Genomic DNA, 19,592 nt, shown 5'->3' with positions numbered 1-19,592 from the left:
CAGCTGAAAGGCAAGGCTGGTTGGTGTAGGGAATGCTGGATGATTCGAGAAATTGAAGTTTTGGTTAAGAAAAAGAAGGAAGCATATGTCAGGTATAGACAGCAGAGGTTGAGTCAATCTGTAGAAGAGTATAAAGACAGTAGGAGTATCCATAAGAGGGAAATCCGGAGGGCAAAAAGGGGACATGAGATAGCTTTGGCAAATAGGGTTAAGGAGAATCTGAAAGGATTTTATAAATATATTAAGGTGAAAAGGGTAACTAAGGAGAGAACAGGGCCCCTGAAAGACCAGCAAAGCAACCACAGGAGATGAGAGACATACTAAACAAGTATTTTGCATCAGTGTTTACTCTGGAGAAGGACATGGAAGATATCAGGGGAAATGCAAAGTAATAGGGTAGGGGAATGAATCTGGGTGGGTTACTCTTCAGGCGGTCAGTGTGGACTTGTTGGGCCATATTCTGTTTCCACACTGTAGGGATTACATGATTCTATGATATAGAATGTGGGAAATGGATGATATCTTGGAAAAATGTCCATATTACAGAGATGGTGGTGCTGGATGTCTTGAAATGCATAAAGATGGTTGGATACCCAAGACTTGATCAAGTGTGCCCTGGAACTCTCTGGTGGCTGGGGGTGATTGCTCGGACCCTTGCTGGGATATTTGTATCATCGATAGTCTTGGTTGAGGTGTCGGAAGACTGGAGGTTGGCTGGCATGGTGCTGTTACTTAAGAAGGGTGGTAAGGAAAAATTAAGGAACTACAGACCGGTGAGCCTGACATCGGTGGTGGGGAAGTTGTTGGAGAGAATCCTGAGGGACAGGATTTACATGCATTTGGAAAGGCCAGGACTGATTAGGGATAGTCAGCATGGCTTTGTGCGTGGGAAATCATGTTTCACAAACTTGATGGAGTTTTTTGAAGAAGTAACAAAGAGGATTGATGAGGGCACAGCAGTGAACGTGACCTATGTGGACTTCAGTCAGGCATTCGACAAGGCTTCTCATGGTAGACTGGTTAGCAAGGTTTGATCTCATGGGATAGATGGAGAATTAGCCATTTGATACAGCACTGGATTGAAGATAAAAGGCAGAGGGTAGTAGTGGAAGGTTGCTTTTCAGATTGGAGGCCTGTGACCAGTCGTGTGCCACTGGGATCGGTGCTGAGTTCGCTGCTTTTCGTCATTTATATAAATGATTTGGATATGAACATAGGAGGTATAGTTAGTAAGTTTGCAGATGACACCAAAATTGGAGGTGTAGCGGACAGCGAAGAAGGTTACCTCAGATTATAATGGGATCTTGATCAGATGGGCCAAGGGGCTGAGGAGTGGCAGATGGAGTTCAAATTGGATAAATGTGAAGTACTGCATTTTGGAAAGACAAATCATGACAGGGTTTATACACTTGATGGTAAGGGACTGTTGCTGAACAAAGAGACCTTGGAATGCAGGTTCATTGTTCCTTAAAAGTGGAGTTACATATAGATAGGATAGTGAAGATGATGTTTGGTATGCTTTCCTATATTGAACAGAGCATTAAATATAGAAGTCGGGAGGTCATGTTGTGGCTGTACAGGACATTGGTTAGGCCATTTTTGGAATATGGAATGCAATTCTATGATCCCTGCTATAGAAAGGATGTTGTGAAACTTGAAAAGGTTCAGAAAGATTTACAGGGTTGGAGGATTTGAGCTATAGGGAGAGAGTGTGGCTGTTTTCCCTGGAGCGTCGGACGCTGAGGGGTGACCTTATAGAGGTTTATAAAATAATGAGGGTCATGGATAGGTAAATAGCCAAGGTCTTTCCCTGGGATGGGGGAGTCCAGAACAAGAGGGCATAGGTTTAGGGTGAGAGGGGAAAAATGTAAAAGTGACCTAAGTGGCAACCTTTTTCATGCAGAGGGTGGTGCATGTATGAAATGAGCTGCCAGAGGAACTACAACATTTAAAATACATCTGGATGGGTATATGAAGAGGAAGGGATTAGAGAATATGAGCCACATGCTGGCAAATGGGACTAGATTAGATGTGGATATCTGGCTGACATAGATGAGTTGGCCTGAACGGTCTGTTTCCGTGCTGTGTGTCTCTATGATTCTGGAGAACAAAGTTAGAAGAGGCTTATTGATGTTTTGTTTCAACTGACTGAGTGAGATGTTCCTGCTCCAAATCAGATAGCAGCCTTCTCAATGCTGAGGTCAGATTTGGTTGAAGAAGTTTGGGTTGCAACAGAAGACTGTTGGAATGTTTTTTTGTAAAAGTCATGAACCTTCTCACAATTTATTTGTCACATGTTGCCAATTGAAAAAGAACAACCTTAGTTACCCGAATGTCAATTATCCGAAGTTCAGATTATCTGAACAAGATCTCAAGCTCCCGTAAAAACATTGTCTGTTATCCAAACAATCGGTTATCCAAACAGCATACTCCCCACTGGTCTCATTCGGATGATCAAGGTTGCTCTGTATTCCATTCATCAACATTTTCAAACCTGATGTTTTTCTAATATCTTTTAGGTATCAGCCAAGTAAAACACTTGCAGAAATATATCGTTGTGTTTACAAAGTTCGTAACAAACTGCTAGCATGCAAAAACCTGGAACTTATCCAGACCCAGTCACTTTCCAGTGAAAGGAGAGTAAGTTCTTGAAATAACTTTTTAAAAATATAAATAATTTAAATGTAACTGAGTTATACCATTCAAATATTCTTGACAATGTTACATGAGTAAAATGCAATAATGTTCTGTAAAGCATGGATTATTGCTTTTGCTGGAACTCATACTGCTGTCTGTCCTTATGGACAAATGTATTTGCAACAAGGCCTGTCAGACAGCTCTCCCAATTTTAATGAGTACCCAGATTTTAGTAAATTTGACTTTGCAAGATCAAGGGCTGGGATTGCTGTCGAAACTCGTGGTGGCATCTGTGGAGAGAAAGCGGAGTTAACATTTTGAGTCTGGTGACCTTTCTCGAGGACATAGTTTTTGTTTCAGATTTCCAGCATTTTCACTTCTTTGTTTTATTTTTGTATGGCTGTTGTTCTCATTGCTGAGGTTAATACCAGGTGGTTCATCTGGGTTCAGATGAACCACCTGGTATTAACCTCAGCAATGAGAACAACAGCCATACAAAAATAAAACAAAGAAGTGAAAATGCTGGAAATCTGAAACAAAAACTATGTCCTCGAGAAAGGTCACCAGACTCAAAATGTTAACTCCGCTTTCTCTCCACAGATGCCACCACGAGTTTCGACAGCAATCCCAGCCCTTGATCTTGCAAAGTCAAATTTACTAAAATCTGGGTACTCATTAAAATTGGGAGAGCTGTCTGACAGGCCTTGTTGCAAATACATTTGTCCATAAGGACAGACAGCAGTATGAGTTCCAGCAAAAGCAATAATCCATGCTTTACAGAACATTATTGCATTTTACTCATGTAACATTGTGTTCTTCATGCTTGAAAAATGTGTTTTGAAGATGAAAAGCCAAGGATGTAACAAATCCCTCTGTGTTGTGTGTAGTCTTTAAATGAAAAATGATCCATTACGCATATTTTTTGTTTGATTCAATCAGTCTCTGCCTGTTCAAGTTGTTAGTCTTGAGGAATAACTGTTCATCAATTTCAGTTTTGAATCTTTTTTTTTAGCCAGCCCACAAAATGGGTATAGTAATCTTTTCTAAAGGAAAGATAAAGTATTGATTTCTCAAATAAATAATGCAAAATACCACAACATTTTAAAAAAAAAAGTTTTACTTTACCTTCCCTTTTTCACAAGTTGTCAGAAAATCAAGACACGACAGATGTTGATCTTCAAGAGCTTTCTTTCACTCGTACCATTGATGAAGAAGCTGAAATGGAAGAGCAGGCATATCGAGACCGTGAAGATGAGCATCTGGAACAAGAGGAGGAAGAAAGGGAGCAAGAAGTCATGACTGCTGGAAGTAAGTAAATATACCTAGAACTAACTTGTTTGAATGGCATTTGGGTACAACTCAAATTGTTTGTCTTGTAGTCCTAGCAAATAATATGGTAGTTACCCATTGTTTCATTCATATTGTATGATGGCCATGATTGGAGTATTGCTTGCGGTTCTGGTCGCCACATTATAAGGAGGATGTGGAGTCTTTGGAGAGAATGCAAAAGAGGTTTACCAGAATGTTGCCTGGATTGGAGTGTATTTGCTATAAGGAGAGGTTGGACAAACTTGGAGCATCAGAGGTTGAAGGGATGACCTGACTGAAGTATATAAAGTTGTGAGACATAGATAGGTAGATAGTCAGTCTTTTCCCCAGGGTGGAAATGTCAAATACTAGGAGGCATGGGTTTAAGGTGAGAGGAGATATGTTTAAGGGAAATGTGCGGGGAAGGTTTTTTTTCACACAGAGGGTGGTGGGTGCCTGGAACATACAGCTGGGGACATGGTAGAAGCAGAAATGATAGCAATGTCTCATAGGCATTTAGATAGATGCATGAAAAGGCAGGGAATCAAGGGATATGGACAATGTGCTGGCAGATAAAATTAGTTTAGAATGGCATCATGGTTAGCCATGGTCTGTTTCTGTGTTGTACTGTCCTGGAAAATTAATAATTTACAAAACTCAAACTAAATTATCTGTCCAAATCTACCAGCTGCTGTTAGCAATGGTCATCTCCAATAAGCAGCAACAAACCTGGAGGTGACGATTAACCAACTTTTTGGATTTAGTTGAAGATTGTTTTGGTAGTTGTATAGCTAAATTAACCAGATCAACATTAAACATAGCTGTAATATTATTCTTTTGGTGTAAACTGTTGTTGGTCCTAATTAGTGCAAATGATTTTCACCGATGGTGGTTGTACTATTGATGCAACAATTCCAAACAACACTGCTAAAGTTTGCCTTGCATTCTTGAAATAGTATGTCTTTTATACCTTGTGGACTTAACTGTTTCCTCAGCCTTTTGCTAGATTCCTATGTGTTATTTTCTTTTTGAGGGTTGTATCAAAGTGTGCCAATTTCTCAAGCAGATAAGCTGTTAATACTGTGAAATAGCCAGAAAATCTTGTGGATGCTGCTTTTAGTCAGATGGGAAAAAAAATACCATAAAGGGATTTAGCCTTTTATGATTTTCTTCAGTTTGAAAATTGGACTTTCAGTCAGACATTCAGAATATCTCTATTTGAAGAATTTAAAATAATCCATCATTTTATTTTTTAACCATTTCTATTGGTGTAGTTGAAGAGATTTATGTCCATATTTTTGCAAGGTGAGTTTTTTGGCTGCTAAATGTTAACACTATTTCAGGCATGTTGCATTATTAGTTTGCATATTGTATAACATGCTGTTTGCTTTAGGAAAAGAATGAATATTAAATCTAAAGCAGTGCATCCTGCATTGGAACAACTGTTCGAGTAGAGGAGTTGCTAGGATTTGGAATGCGTTGGTTTGGAGTGTGGTGGAAGTGGATTCCATAAGAGGATTCAAAAGACAGCTGGATATGTATTTGAAAGTGATAAATTTTGAGGATGATGGAGATAAGGCTGGAGAATGAGACTAGCTGGGTAGCTTTCTCAGGAACTGGTACAGACACAATGAATCTGATGGCCTTCTTGTGAGCGGCACGGTGGCACAGTGGTTAGCACTGCTGCCTCACAGCGCCAGAGACCCGGGTTCAATTCCCGCCTCAGGCGACTGACTGTGTGGAGTTTGCATGTTCTCCGCGTATCTGCGTGGGTTTCCTCCGGGTGCTCCGGTTTCCTCCCACAGTCCAAAGATGTGCAGGTAAGATGAATTGGCCATGCTAAATTGCTCGTAGTGTTAGGTAAGGGGTAAATGTAGGGGTATGGGTGGGTTGCGCTTCGGGTCGGTGTGGACTTGTTGGGCCGAAGGGCCTGTTTCCACACTGTAATGTAATCTAATGTAAAAAGAAAATCTAATCTAATCTCTCTGTACTGTAAAATGTATGATTCTGAAACATTATAGACTTTCCTTCCTTGAGATTTATTATCTCAATACAAAAAAGGTATATCAAAAGTAACAGCAAGAGAATTCGGTGGAGAAACTCTGCAGCATTTGTAGAGAGAAAGTAGCGTTAACATTTCAAATCCAGTGACTATTTTTCAGAACTGTTGTTAGCAATGTAATGTCAGTAATGACGTTTGAATAGTAAGGTGTTTCTGCATTTGGTCCTGCCCTTCATAACAAAGGTACTTTGCTCTTTTCGTTTAAGCCTGAAGTTAAACATGGGATATTAGAGATTGTGTGATTTTCTCACATGGGTCAGCAAAATCTATTTCACATTTTCCATGCTCAAAATAGTCAAAAGAATTCTCAGTACTGTACTTGAAATTTCAATGCAATTCAACTCCCTGCAGTTTTTTTTTAAAAGAAGTGTCATCTTATGGTTCCAAAATGAAATAATGTTGCTCTAAACTAAAGATCAAAATAACTTGTGATAACTTTTAGCTGACAGCAAATGTTTGCATTCTCAAGTAAATATGTTAAAAGATAGTTGAGCCTGTGGTCTGAAAAGGAAGCTATATTCACAGGGAGTACATGTTCACAGGGAGCATCAGGGCTATATTGTTGTAACCAAGTCTCTGAACATCCTTCTGTAGTTATTTTATTGTGAGCAAGAGATTATGCAATCTTATCAACATTTTTACTCACTAGCTGCCAGTGCTTTTTAAAAATTTAGGTCTTTTGTTCAACCAAACTATATTTTGACATTCCACTTCTTGAAAATTAGCCCTTGTTGAGCATTGTTTTCCACCTTGAAAGAATCTCTTCTATTTTCTAAGCGGCTTGCATTGCTGGTGTTTTGCATATTCATTTTCAGGAATATTTTGATGCCTGTGATGCAGTGCTCCATCTCCCTTGAGTGCAGGTAGAAGATACCCGATATCTCAATAAATAATGATTTGGAGATGCCTGTGTTGGACTGGGGTGTACAAAGTTAAAAATCACACAGCACCAGGTTATAGTCCAACAGGTTTAATTGGAAGCACACTAGCTTTCGGAGCGTCGCTTCTTTGACAGGTGGTTGTGGAGGACACAATTGTAAGGCACAGAATTTATACCAAAACTAACTCTGCAGGGGCATGGGAACCCAGACTGTAGCTTTAGGGTGCAGGACCTGGAATGTAGGGAGGTTAGGAACATGGCATCAATTTCAAAGGAGGGTGCCTGTAAACAGGAAAGTGGTTTGAAGTGTGTATACTTCAATGCAAGAAGTATACGAAATAAGGTAGGTGAACTTGCAGCGTGGGTTGGTACCTGGGACTTCGATGTTGTGGCTATTACGGAGACATGGGTAGAACAGGGACAGGATTGGCTGTTGCAGGTTCCAGGGTTTAAATGTTTTAGTAGGGTCAGAGGGGGAGGTGTGGCATTGCTTGTCACAGATAGTATTACAGCTGTGGAAAGGACGATGGATGAAGACTCGCCATCTGAGGTAGTTTGGGCTGAGGTTAGGAGTTTTTTACAGGCCTCCTAATAGTCCTAGAAACGTAGAAGAAAGGATTGCGAGGATGATTCAAGAGAAGAGTGAAAGTAATAGGGTGGTTGTTATGAGGGACTTTAACTTTCCTGATATTAATTGGGAAAGCTATAGCTCAAGTTCGTTAGATGGATCAGTGTTTGTCCAATGTGTGCAGGAGGGTTTCCTGACACAATATGTAGATAGGCCAACAAGAGGTGAGGCCATACTGGATTTGGTTCTGGGTAATGAACCAGGCCAGGTGTTAGAATTAGAGGTAGGTGAGCACTTTGGGGACAGTGACCACAATTCGGTGACCTTTACTCTAGTGATGGAGAGGGATAAGTGTGCACTACAGGGCAAGAGTTATAGATGGGGGCAGGGAAATTATGATGCGGTGAGGCATGACTTAGGATGTGTGGCTTGGAAAAGTAAGCTTCAAGGCAAGGGCGTAATTGATATGTGGAGCTTGTTCAAGGAGCATCTATTGAGTGTCCTTGATAAGTATGTGCCCGTCAGGCAGGGAGGAAAGGGTCGTGTGAGGGAGCCGTGGTTTAATAAAGAATTGGAATCCCTTGTTAAATGGAAGAGGGCGGCCTATGTAAAGATGAGGCGTGAAGGTTCAATTGGGGCGATTGAGAGTTATAAGGTAGCCAGGAAGGACCTGAAGAGAGAGCTAAGAGCAGCAAGGAGGGGTCATGAAAGGTCCTTAGTTGGTAGGATTAGGGAAAACCCTAAGGCTTTCTATAGGTATGTCAGGAATAAAAGAATGACTAGGGTAGGAATAGGTCCAGTCAAGGATAGTAGTGGGAAGTTGCGTGTGGAGGCTGAAGAGATTGGGGAGACACTGAATGAATACTTTTCGTCAGTATTCAATCAGGAACAGGACATTGTTGTCAATGTGAGTACTGAGTCACAATTAAGTAGAATGGATGGCTTTGAGGTATGTAGAGAAGAGGTGTTGGAAATTCTGGAAAGGGTGAAAATAGATAAGTCTCCTGGGCCTGATGGCATTTATCCTAGGATTCTCTGGGAAGCAAGGGAGGAGATTGCAGAGCCATTGGCCTTGATTTTTATGTCCTCGTTGTCTACAGGAGTAGTGCCAGAAGATTGGAGGCTAGTAAATGTGGTTCCCTTGTTCAAGAAGGGGAGTAGGGATAACCCTAGTAACTATAGGCCGGTGAGTCTCACTTCTGTTGTGGGCAAAATCTTAGAGAGAATTGTAAGGGATAGGATTTATGAACATCTGGATAGGAATAATGTGATCAAGGATAGTCAGCATGGTTTTGTGAAGGGCAGGTCGTGCCTCACAAACCTTATTGAATTCTTTGAGAAGGTGACTAAGGAGGTGGACGAGGGGAAAGCAGTAGATGTGGTGTATATGGATTTTAGTAAGGCGTTTGATAAGGTTCCCCATGGTAGACTACTGCAAAAAATACGGAGGTATGGCATTGAGGGTGAGTTGGAGGTTTGGATTAGGAGTTGGCTGGCTGGAAGAAGACAGAGGGTAGTAGTTGATGGCACTCATCTTGGAGTGCCGTCACTAGCGGTGTTCCGCAAGGATCTGTTTTGGGACCATTGTTGTTTGTCATTTTTATAAATGACCTGGAGGAGGGGTTAGAAGGTTGGGTGAGTAAGTTTGCGGATGATACGAAAGTCGGAGGAGTTGTAGACAGTGAGGAAGGATGTGGCAGGTTACAGCGGGATATAGATAAGCTGCAGAACTGGGCAGAAAGGTGGCAAATGGAGTTCAATGTAGCTAAGTGTGAGGTGATTCACTTTGGTAAGGGTAATAAAAAGATGGGGTACTGGGCTAACGGTCGGATACTTGGTAGTGTGGATGAGCAGAGGGATCTTGGTGTCCATGTACACAAATCTTTGAAAGTTGCCACCCAGGTAAATAGTGCGGTGAAGAAGGCATATGGTGTACTGGCTTTTATTGGTAGAGGAATTGAGTTCCGGAGTACTGAGGTCATGTTACAGTTGTATAAGACTCTGGTGCGGCCACATCTGGAGTATTGTGTGCAGTTTTGGTCGCCATACTTTCGGAAGGATGTGGAGGCACTGGAACGGGTGCAGAGAAGGTTTACCAGGATGTTGCCTGGTATGGTAGAAAGATCGTATGAGGAAAGGCTGAGGCACTTGGGGTTGTTTTCATTGGAGAAAAGAAGGTTTAGGGGAGACTTGATGGAGGTGTATAAGATGATTAGGGGTTTAGATAGGATCGACAGTGAGAATCTTTTTCCACGTATGGAGTCAGCTATTACAAGGGGGCATAGCTTTAAATTAAGGGGGAGTAGGTATAGGACAGATGTTAGGGGTAGGTTCTTTACTCAGCGAGTCGTGAATTCATGGAATGCCCTGCCAGTAGCAGTGGTGGACTCTCCCTCATTATGGGCATTTAAGCGGGCATTGGATAGGCATATGGAGGATAGTGGGCTAGGTGGGCTTGGATCGGCGCAACATCGAGGGCCGAAGGGCCTGTACTGCGCTGTATTCTTCTATGTTCTATAAAAATTTACAGTGTGATGTAACTGAAATTATACATTGAAAAATAGTTTGAATGTCTGTTGAGTCTTTCATCTGTTCAAATACCATGATAGTTTCACTTCTTTCATGTGTAAATGACAAAACGTTTTTTTTTAAAAGTTGCATTCTCAGGTTAACTGTAACAATTGGTGTTAGCTGGACAATATGTTGAAGGTGTTAGCCCCCTGTGTTCTCTGCCTATGCCATCATGCCCAGATTGATTCTAATCTAAAAAGTGAGATCAGAGTTTTACATGAATTCATGCAGTTTTTGAGCAAAGTACAATGTAACTCTGCAAGTACAAATTCACCCCACAAAATATATGTATACATGTGCATGTGAGTCTGTGTGTGTGTGTGTGGCTGGGTTGGGGGGTTGTGAGTGTAGAGTGGTCTAAGTCTCTGAGAGGATGCGTGTGTGTCTCTCTCTCTCTCTCTCTCTCTCTCTCTCTCTCTCTCTCTCTCTCTCTCTCTCTCTCTCTCTCTCTCTCTCTCTAGTGCAATAGTGGTCACCTGTAATGTGACATGAACCCAAGGTCCTGGTTGAGGCTCTCCCTATGGGTATGGAGAGCTATCAGCCTCTGCTTGGCCACTTTTCGCTGCTGCCTGTCCTGATGTCTGCCTTGGAGATGGAGTTATGGAGATAAGGCAGGAACAGGATACTGATTAAGGATGATCAGCCATGATCATATTGAATGGTGGTGCAGGCTCGAAGGGCAGAATGGCCTACTCCTGCGTCTATTGTCTATTGGAGAATGGTCACCCGAAGATCCGAGGTAGAATGTCCTGGGCGGCTGAAATGTTCCCCAACTGGGGTCATGTCACACTACAGGTGACTACTATTGCACTATACATACACATATATACACGGGCAGGCATATACACAGACACTCACGCTCCCACACTCACACATGCATCCTCTCAGAGACTTAGACCACTCTACACTCGCTCACACACATATACACTCTCTCACAGACACTCACAACCCCCCACCCCAGCCACACACACACACACACTCCCACACTCTCACATGCACTCCCTCATAGACTTAAGACACTCTATACTCACATACACACACACACATGCACTCTCTCTCACACTCTCAACCCCCTAACCCAGACAGACGCACACACACATACATATATATATATGTGTATATATACACACACACACACGCACAAATATACATATATTTTGTGGGGTGAATTTGTACTTGCAGAGTTATATTGTACTTTGCTCAAAACTGCATGAATTCATGTAAAACTCTGTGTCTAATCTAAAAAGTGAGATAACAATCTAAACACCATGATATAGACAGAGAACACAGGGGGCTAACAACTTCAACATATTGTCCAGCTAACACCAATTGTTACAGTTAACCTGAGAATGCAACTTTTAAAAAAGATTTTATCATTTACACATGAAAGAAGTGAAACTATCATAGTATTTGAACAGATAAAAGACTCAACAGACAATCAAGGTATTTTTCAATGTAAAACTTCAGTTACATCACACTGTAAATCTTTGGTATAAATTCTGTGCCTTACAATTGTGTCCTCCACAACCACCTGATAAAGGAGCGGCGCTCCGAAAGCTATTGTGTTTCCAATTAAACCTGGTTGGACTCTAACCTGGTGTTGTGTGATTTTTAACTCAATAAATAAAGTAGCAGTGATGCCACTGCAAAATAAATTGGTATTATTTTGGTCTAACCTTCTATTAGCATTTAATGAGTGCTCTGTTTATTTGTGTTTTTTGTTACATATTACAGAAATCTTTCAATGTTTCCTATCAGCACGTGAAGTTGCTCGTAGTCGTGATTGTGACAGAATGAGCAGCACATCTGGAATTGGGAATGGAACTGTTGTTCGACTAGAGGATCCACAGTCTCAGCTCCGGGAAGAACGGCGAGTCAGCTCTGGACTCACAGAAGGACAGGACCTTTACACAGCAGCATGCAACTCTGTCATTCATCGATGTGCATTGTTAATTCTAGGTGTCACCCCAGTCATTCAAGAGTTGTATCAAAAAGATGAAGGCCAGATAGGACATTCCGCGACTAATGAAGGGCTTGGTTTTATGACCAGGTTAGAAACAGTTTTTTTTTAAAAGAATGTAATCAAACAGTGTATCTCTCATCAACACACTTGAACAGATGTTGGTATTGATGACGCTGTCATTATGTGCCCTCACTGCACAGGAATTGAAAATATTGCATCCATTGCCAGGAAAACCATCAATTAACTGGAAGCAAAACTAAAAACCTTTGGATCTGTTTGAGCCTGACCCTGCCTAGTCATGATTCATTTTGTCTTAGTTTTAAAAAAATTCAGGGATAACTCAAAGCGGTTTACCAACTGTCTTGTCTGAGGGAGACATTTTTGCACCAGTGACTTTCTTTGCAAGAGAAACTGAACAGAACACACCTCTTAGAGCCACAGTATCATCACAGTTTACAGTTGATAAGAGAATTAGGCGTGTGCTAAATAGTGAGGAATTTTACCTTGGATTACAGGAGAATAGAAATAGTCTGATGAGTGACAAATGGAATTCAATCTGAAAAAGTGTGAGGTGGTACACTTGAGCAGCACAAACAGGCAAGAGAACATATGATGAACGATTAAAACTTGGAAAGCGCCGAGAATTAGATGTCCGTTAAGGTGATGGGACCAGTAGAAAAAAGTGGTTAAGAAGCCATATTGGATACTTGTCTTTATTAGCCAAGATATAGAGCTTAAAAGCAGGGTGCTCATGCTGGAACTATATAAAACTTTGGTTAGTTTACAGATAGGGTTTTGTGTGCATTCTGGAATCCACATTATAGGAGGGACGTGATTGCACTGGAGAGGGTGCAGAGGAGATTTATCAAGTTGTTCCCTGGGCTGCAGAGTTTAAGTTATGAAGTGAGATTAGGTAGACGGGAGTTGGAGCAGAGGATATTATTAAGATGTATAAAATTGAGTGATAGGAAGGAATGTTTCCTCTTGGTGGAAGGATCGAGGACCAGAGGGGCATAGATTTAAGATAATAGGTAAGATGTTCGGAGGAGATATGAGAAAGCTTTCCTTCACCCAGATGGTGGTGGAATCTGGACTCTGTCTATAAGGGAAATAGAAGCAAAGGATATTGAAGAAGTATGTAATGAGCACTTGGAATGATAAAGCATACAAGGCGATCGGCCAACTACAGGAAAATGGGATTGGAAGAATTAGATGCCTTTTTTGACTATTACGAACTCCAATGGCCTTTTTCTGAGCTGTAGACCTCTGATGACTCTGATGCTGTATCATTCTGTAACCGATTATGACTGAAACAGACCTTGGACTCCATTCTATGAAGTTACCTTCTTCTTTTCAACTCCATCAGTAAGTTGAATATGTTTTGGATACTTCTAGATGAACTTTCTTTACATTACTCCCACTTACATCATTTATAGCACAGATGTGGCCATTCGGTGAATCATATAGAATGTCCTACTCAGGAGTAGGTTAAACTTGGCCTGCTAGTGGGAAATAGGGCAGAACAGGTGACTGTGGGGAGTACTTTGGGACCAGTGACCATACTTCTATTGATTTTAAATTTGTTATGGAGAGGGACAAAACTGGTCCACTGGTTCAAGTTCTAAATTGGGGCAAGACAAATTTTGATGGAATTATTAAACAGGAGATTGCAGAGATTGATTGGCATAGTTTGTTTGCAGATAAAGGGACCTTTGGTAAGCGGGAGGCCTTTATAAGTGAGATAGTTAGAGTTCTAGATCAAATGTTCCTGTGAGGGCTAAGGGCAAGGTTGGCAGGAATAGGGGACTGTGGATGACATCTTTTGAGACTTTGACCAGAAAAAAGAAAGAGGTATGACTCAGGTATAAGCAGCTGGGATCAAGGGAATCCCTGGAGGTATATTGGGTGTACAGGAGTTTACTGAAGAAGGAAATCAGGAGAATGAAAAGGAGGCACAAGATAGCCTTGGCTGAGAAGATTAGGATGAATCAAAAGAGGTTCTTTAAATCTATTAAAGGAAGAAAAACAACTAGGGTAAGAATAGGACCTCTCAAGGACCAAAGTGGACATGAATGAGTAGAACTACAGGTGATGGGCAAGGTCTTCAATGAATATTTCTCCTCTGCGTTTATCATGGAGAAAGACATGAAGACTTGGGGAAGTTAGTCGTCATATCTTGGAGAGAGTCCATATTACAGTAGAGGAGATGCTGGACGTATTAGAGGGTTTCCTAACTCCGTACGTTGACAGGCCAAAGAGGGGAGAGGCCATTCTAGACTTGGTGCTCGGAAACGAGCTGGGGCAGGTATCAGATCTTGTGATGGGAGAGCATTTTTGTGATAGTGACCACAACTGCCTCACATTCTACATAGCTATGGAGAAGGAGAGGATTAGGCAAAATGGGAGGATATTTAATTGGGGAAGAGGAAACTATGATGCAATTGGACATGAGTTAGGAAGCATGGATTGGGAGCAATTGTTCCACGGTAAAGGAACTATAGACATGTGGAGACTGTTTAAGGAACAGTTGTTGCAAGTGATGAATAAATATGTCCCTCTGAGAGAGGCAAGAAGTGGTAAGATAAAAGAACCTTGGATGACGAGAGTGGTGGAGCTTCTTGTCAAAAGGAAAAAGGTAGCTTACATAAGGTGGAGGAAGCTAGGGTCAAGCTCAGCTCTAGAGGATTACAGGCAGGTGAGGAAGGAGCTCAAAAATGGTCTGAGGAGAGCCAGGAGGGGGCACGAGAAAGGCTTGGCAGAACAGATTAGGGAGAACACAAAGGCATTTTACACTTATGTGAGGAATAAGAGAATGGTCAAAGAAAGAGTAGGGCCGATCAGGGATAGCATAGGGAATTTGTGTGTGGAGTCTGAGGAGGTAGGGGAAGCCCTAAATGAGTTTTTTGCTTCTGTCTTTACGAAAGAAACGAACTTTGTAGTGAATGAAACCTTTGAAGAACAGGTGTGCATGCTGGAATGGATAGAGATAGAGGAAGCTGGTGTGCTGAAAATTTTGTCAAACATTGAGATTGACAAGTCGCCAGGCCCGGACCAGATTTGTCCTCGGCTGCTTTGAGAAATGAGAAATGCGATTGCTTCGCCACTTGCGAAGATCTTTGCATCCTCACTCTCCACTGGAGTCTTGCCTGAGGACTAGAGAGAGGCAAATGTAATTCCTCTCTTCAAGAAAGGAAATAGGGAAATCCTCGGCAATTACAGACCAGTACGTGTCACGTCTTTCATCTGCAAGGTGTTAGAAAGGATTCTGAGGGATAGGATTTATGACCATCTGGAAGAGCATGGCTTGATTAAATGCAGTCAACGCGGCTTTGTGAGGGGCAGGTCATGCCTCACAAACCTTGTCGAGTTCTTTGAGGATGTGACTAGAAAAGTTGATGAGGGTCGAGCTGTGGATGTGGTGTATATGGACTTCAGCAAGGCATTTGATAAGGTTTCTCATGGTAGGCTCATTCAGAAGTCAGGAGGAATGGGATACAGGGGAACTTAGCTGTCTGGATACAGAATTGGCTGGCCAACAGAAGACAGCGAGGGGTAGTAGAAGGAAAATATTCTGCCTGGAAGTCTGTGGTGAGTGGTGTTCCACAGGGCTCTATCCTTGGGCCTCTACTGTTAGTAATTTTTATTAATGACTTAGATGAGGGGATTGAAGTTTGCAGATAACACAAAGGATTCTTGGCAGTGTGGAGGAACAGAGGGATCTTGGTGTGCAGGTACATAGATCTCTTAAAATGGCCACCCAAGTGGACAGGGTTGTTATGAAAGCATATGGTGTTTTGGCTTTCATTAACAGGGGTATTGAGTTTAAGAGTCGTGAGATCTTATTACAGCTCTATAAAACTTTGGTTAGACCGCACTTGGAATACTGTGTCCAGTTCTGGTCACCGTATTATAGGAAAGATGTGGATGCTTTGGAGAGGGTTCAGAGGAGGTTTACCAGGATGCTGCCTGGACTGGAGGGCTTATCTTATAAAGAGAGGTTGATTGAGCTCGGACTTTTTTCATTGGAGAACAGGAGGAGGAGAGGGGACCTAATTGAGGTATACAAGATAATGAGAGGTATAGATAGAGTCGATAGCCAGAGACTATTTCCCAGGGCAGAAACCAGCTTTAAGCTGGTTGGAGGAAGGTATAGAGGAGATGTCAGAGGTGGGTTCTTTACACAGAGTGTTGTGAGAGCATGGAATGCGTTGCCAGCAGCAGTTGTGGAAGCAAGGTCATTGGGGACATTTAAGAGACTCCTGGACATGCATATGGTCACAGAAATTTGAGGGTGCATACATGAGGATCAGTGGGGCACAACATCGTGGTCTGAAGGGCCTGTTCTGTGCTCTATTGTTCGATGTTCTATATTCAGGTAGATAAATCTCCTGGTCCTGATCAGATATATTTAAGAAACCAGCAAGAGGTTGGAGAAGAAATTGCGGGAGCTGTGGTATTTTTGCATCATTGTTAGCCATGAGTGTGAGGCCTGGAAGCCTGGATGGTAGCAAATTAGATTAGATTAGATTACATTACATTAGATTACATTACAGTGTGGAAACAGGCCCTTCGGCCCAACAAGTCCACACCGACCCGCCGAAGCGCAACCCACCCATTTACCCCTTACCTAACACTACGGGCAATTTAGCATGGCCAATTCACCTGACCTGCACATCTTTGGACTATGGGAGGAAACCGGAGCACCTGGAGGAAACCCACGCAGACACAGGGAGAACGTGCAAACTCCACACAGTCAGTCGCCTGAGGCGGGACTTGAACCCAGGTCTCTGGCGCTGTGAGGCAGCAGTGCTAGCCACTGTGCCGCCCAAATGTTTACCCTTATTCAAGAAGAGCTGCAAAGATAAATCTGGGAGCTATAGACCAGTAAGCCTATCATCTGTGGTGGATAAGTAACTTGAGAACATTCTGAGAGATAAGGTATACATGCATTTGGAAAGGCAGGGTTTGCTGACAGGAGCAGTCCGCACGGCATTGTGCATGGGCGATCATACTTCTCAAATTTGTTAGAGTTCTAAGATGGAGTGACCAGGAACGTTGACAAGCACAGAGTGGTCAAATCGTCTATATGGATTTCAGTAAGGCCTTTGATAAGGTTCCACATGCTAAGCTGCTCTGGAAGGTTAAATCGCAGGGAAGCCAGGGAGCACTGGCAAATTGGATACACAATTGGCTTGATGATAGGCAGCAGAGGGTAATAGTGGCTTGTCAGACTGGAGACCTGTAACTAGTCTGTGCTGGGCCCATTACTGTTTGTTATCTATGTCAATGATTTGGATGAGAATGTACAAGACATGATTAGTAAGTTTGCAGATGACACTAAAATAGGCAGTATCATGGGCAGAGAGGAAGGTTGTCAGAAATTACAGCAGGACCTTGATCAGCTGGGGAAGTGGGCCGAGAATGGCAAATGTAGTTTAATATAGACACGTGTGAGGTCTTGCATTTGGAAAATCAAATCAAGGCAGGAGTTTTGTGGTGAATGTTAGGACCTTAAGGAGTGTTTCGGAGCAGTGGAACCTTGGAGTTCAGGTGCACAGTTCTCTGAAAATGGAATCCAAGTTGACAGGGCAGTGAAGAAGGCTTTTAGCACACTGACCTTCTTCAGTCAAGGCATTGAGTATCGATGTTGGAAAGTTATGTCGCAGTTGAACAAGGACATTGATGAGCCCACAGTTGGAGCGTTGTGTTCAGTTTTAATCACCCTGCTATAGAAAGGGTATTTTTAAACTGGAAAGAGTGTAGAAGTTTACACGGATGTTGCCAGGACTCAACAGTCTGAGTTAGATGGAGAGGTTAGACAAGGTAGGACTTTTTTTCTTTTGGAGAGTAGGAAACTGAGGGGGGGGATCTGAAAGAAGTGTATAAGATCATGAGAGGTATGAATACAGTGAATGCACTCCGTCTTTTTCTCAGGTTTGGGGAATCATGGACTAGGGGGCATCAGTTTAATGTTACAGGGGAAAAAATAAAAGGGGAGCTCAGTGTCAACATTTTTTACACAGAGGCTGGTAAGCATATGGAATGAGCTGCCAGTGGAAGTGGTTGAGGTGTGTATATTAACAACATTTAAAAGGCATTTAAACATATACTTGGATAGGAAAGGTTTAGAAGGACATGGGGTTAGCAGAGGTAGATATTTTGGTCAGATGGACCAGTTTGGGCCAAAGGGCCTGTCTCTATGCTGGAGGACTCCATATCCATGCTGGTAACCTAACTCTGTTTACCATCTTTTGACCCATAACCCTGGAGGCAATGGCATAGCAAGTTAATATATCAATACTGCTTAAATGCTACAATTATTTCTTGCTGAACAACTCTTCAGATAGTGATTTCCAGACTCCAATCATCCTCTGAATAAAGGGTCTATACAGACATTTAAGTTCAAAGTTTGAGAAGATTTGTAGCTCCGATGCTCGTTGCTGTGGTTCTGTTCGCCGAGCTGGAAGTTTTTGTTGCAAACGTTTCGTCCCCTGTCTAGGTGACATCCTCAGTACTTGGGAGCCTCCTGTGAAGCGCTTCTGTGGTGTTTCCTCCGGCATTTATAGTGGCCTGTCCCTGCCGCTTCCGGTTGTCAGTTTCAGCTGTCCGCTGTAGTGGCCGGTATGTTGGGTCCAGGTCTATGTGTTTGTTGATGGAATTTGTGGATGAGTGCCAAGCTTCTAGGAATTCCCTGGCTGTTCTTTGTTTCGCTTGCCCTATAATGGTAGTGTTGTCCCAGTCAAATTCATGTTGCTTGTCGTCTGCGTGTATGGCTACTAGAGATAGCTGGTCGTGTCGTTTCGTGGCTAGTTGATGTTCGTGGATGCGGATCGTTAGCTGTCTTCCTGTTTGTCCTATATAGTGTTTTTGCAGTCCTTGCATGGGATTTTGTACACTACATTAGTTTTGCTCATGCTGGGTATCGGGTCCTTCGTTCTGGTGAGTTGTTGTCTGAGAGTGGCTGTTGGTTTGTGTGCTGTTATAAGTCCTAGTGGTCGCAGTAGTCTGGCTGTCAGTTCTGAGATGCTCCTGATGTATGGTAGTGTGGCTAGTCCTTTGGTTTGCGGCATGTCCTCGTTCTGTTGTCTCTCCCTTAGGCATCTGTTGATGAAATTGTGAGGATATCCGTTTTTTGCGAATACCTTGTATAGGTGTTCCTCTTCCTCTCTTTGCAGTTCTGGTGTGCTGCAGTGTGTTGTGGCCCTTTTGAATAGTGTCTTGATGCATCTTCGTTTGTGTGTATTGGGGTGGTTGCTTTCATAGTTCAGGACTTGGTCTGTGTGTGTGGCTTTCCTGTGTACCTTAGTGGTGAATTCTCCGTTTGGTGTTCTCTGTACCATCACGTCTAGGAATGGGAGTTGGTTGTCCTTTTCTTCCTCTCTCGTGAATCGGATTCCTGTGAGTGTGGTGTTGATAATCCGGTGTGTATTCTCTATTTCCGTGTTTTTAATGATTACAAAGGTGTCATCAACATATCTGACCCAGAATTTGGGTTGAATTTGTGGTAAGACTGTTTTGTGGTAAGAACTAGTTATAGGATAAAAGTCCCCATAGCCAAAACCAGAGTTATGTGTATATTCTACCCATCTTAGGTTATTCAGTT

General features: G+C 42.4%; 1 protein-coding gene across 6 annotated transcripts in view; it reads left to right on the top strand.

Moving 5' to 3' along the window:
• The window catches only part of herc1 (HECT and RLD domain containing E3 ubiquitin protein ligase family member 1), a 483,062-nt gene that overhangs the window by 144,030 nt on the left and 319,440 nt on the right, over positions 1-19,592 (top strand). For 5 of the 6 annotated variants that reach the window (XM_087981969.1, XM_087981967.1, XM_087981968.1 and 2 more), the window contains exons 21-23: positions 2,520-2,640; positions 3,780-3,945; positions 11,761-12,076. In XM_087981969.1, the coding sequence (XP_087838095.1) occupies positions 2,520-2,640; positions 3,780-3,945; positions 11,761-12,076 (603 nt within the window). The remainder of the gene's footprint in view (positions 1-2,519; positions 2,641-3,779; positions 3,946-11,760; positions 12,077-19,592) is intronic. The other variant, XM_087981970.1, reaches the window with a different exon arrangement.

Source organism: Chiloscyllium plagiosum, unplaced genomic scaffold, assembly GCF_037043375.1.
Source record: "Chiloscyllium plagiosum isolate Xiang-an unplaced genomic scaffold, Cpla_swu_hap1 HiC_scaffold_42, whole genome shotgun sequence".
In the NCBI taxonomy this organism is placed as follows: domain Eukaryota; kingdom Metazoa; phylum Chordata; class Chondrichthyes; order Orectolobiformes; family Hemiscylliidae; genus Chiloscyllium; species Chiloscyllium plagiosum.
Note: the sequence above shows the minus strand (reverse complement) of the source record. Positions and strands in the feature narration are given on the sequence as shown.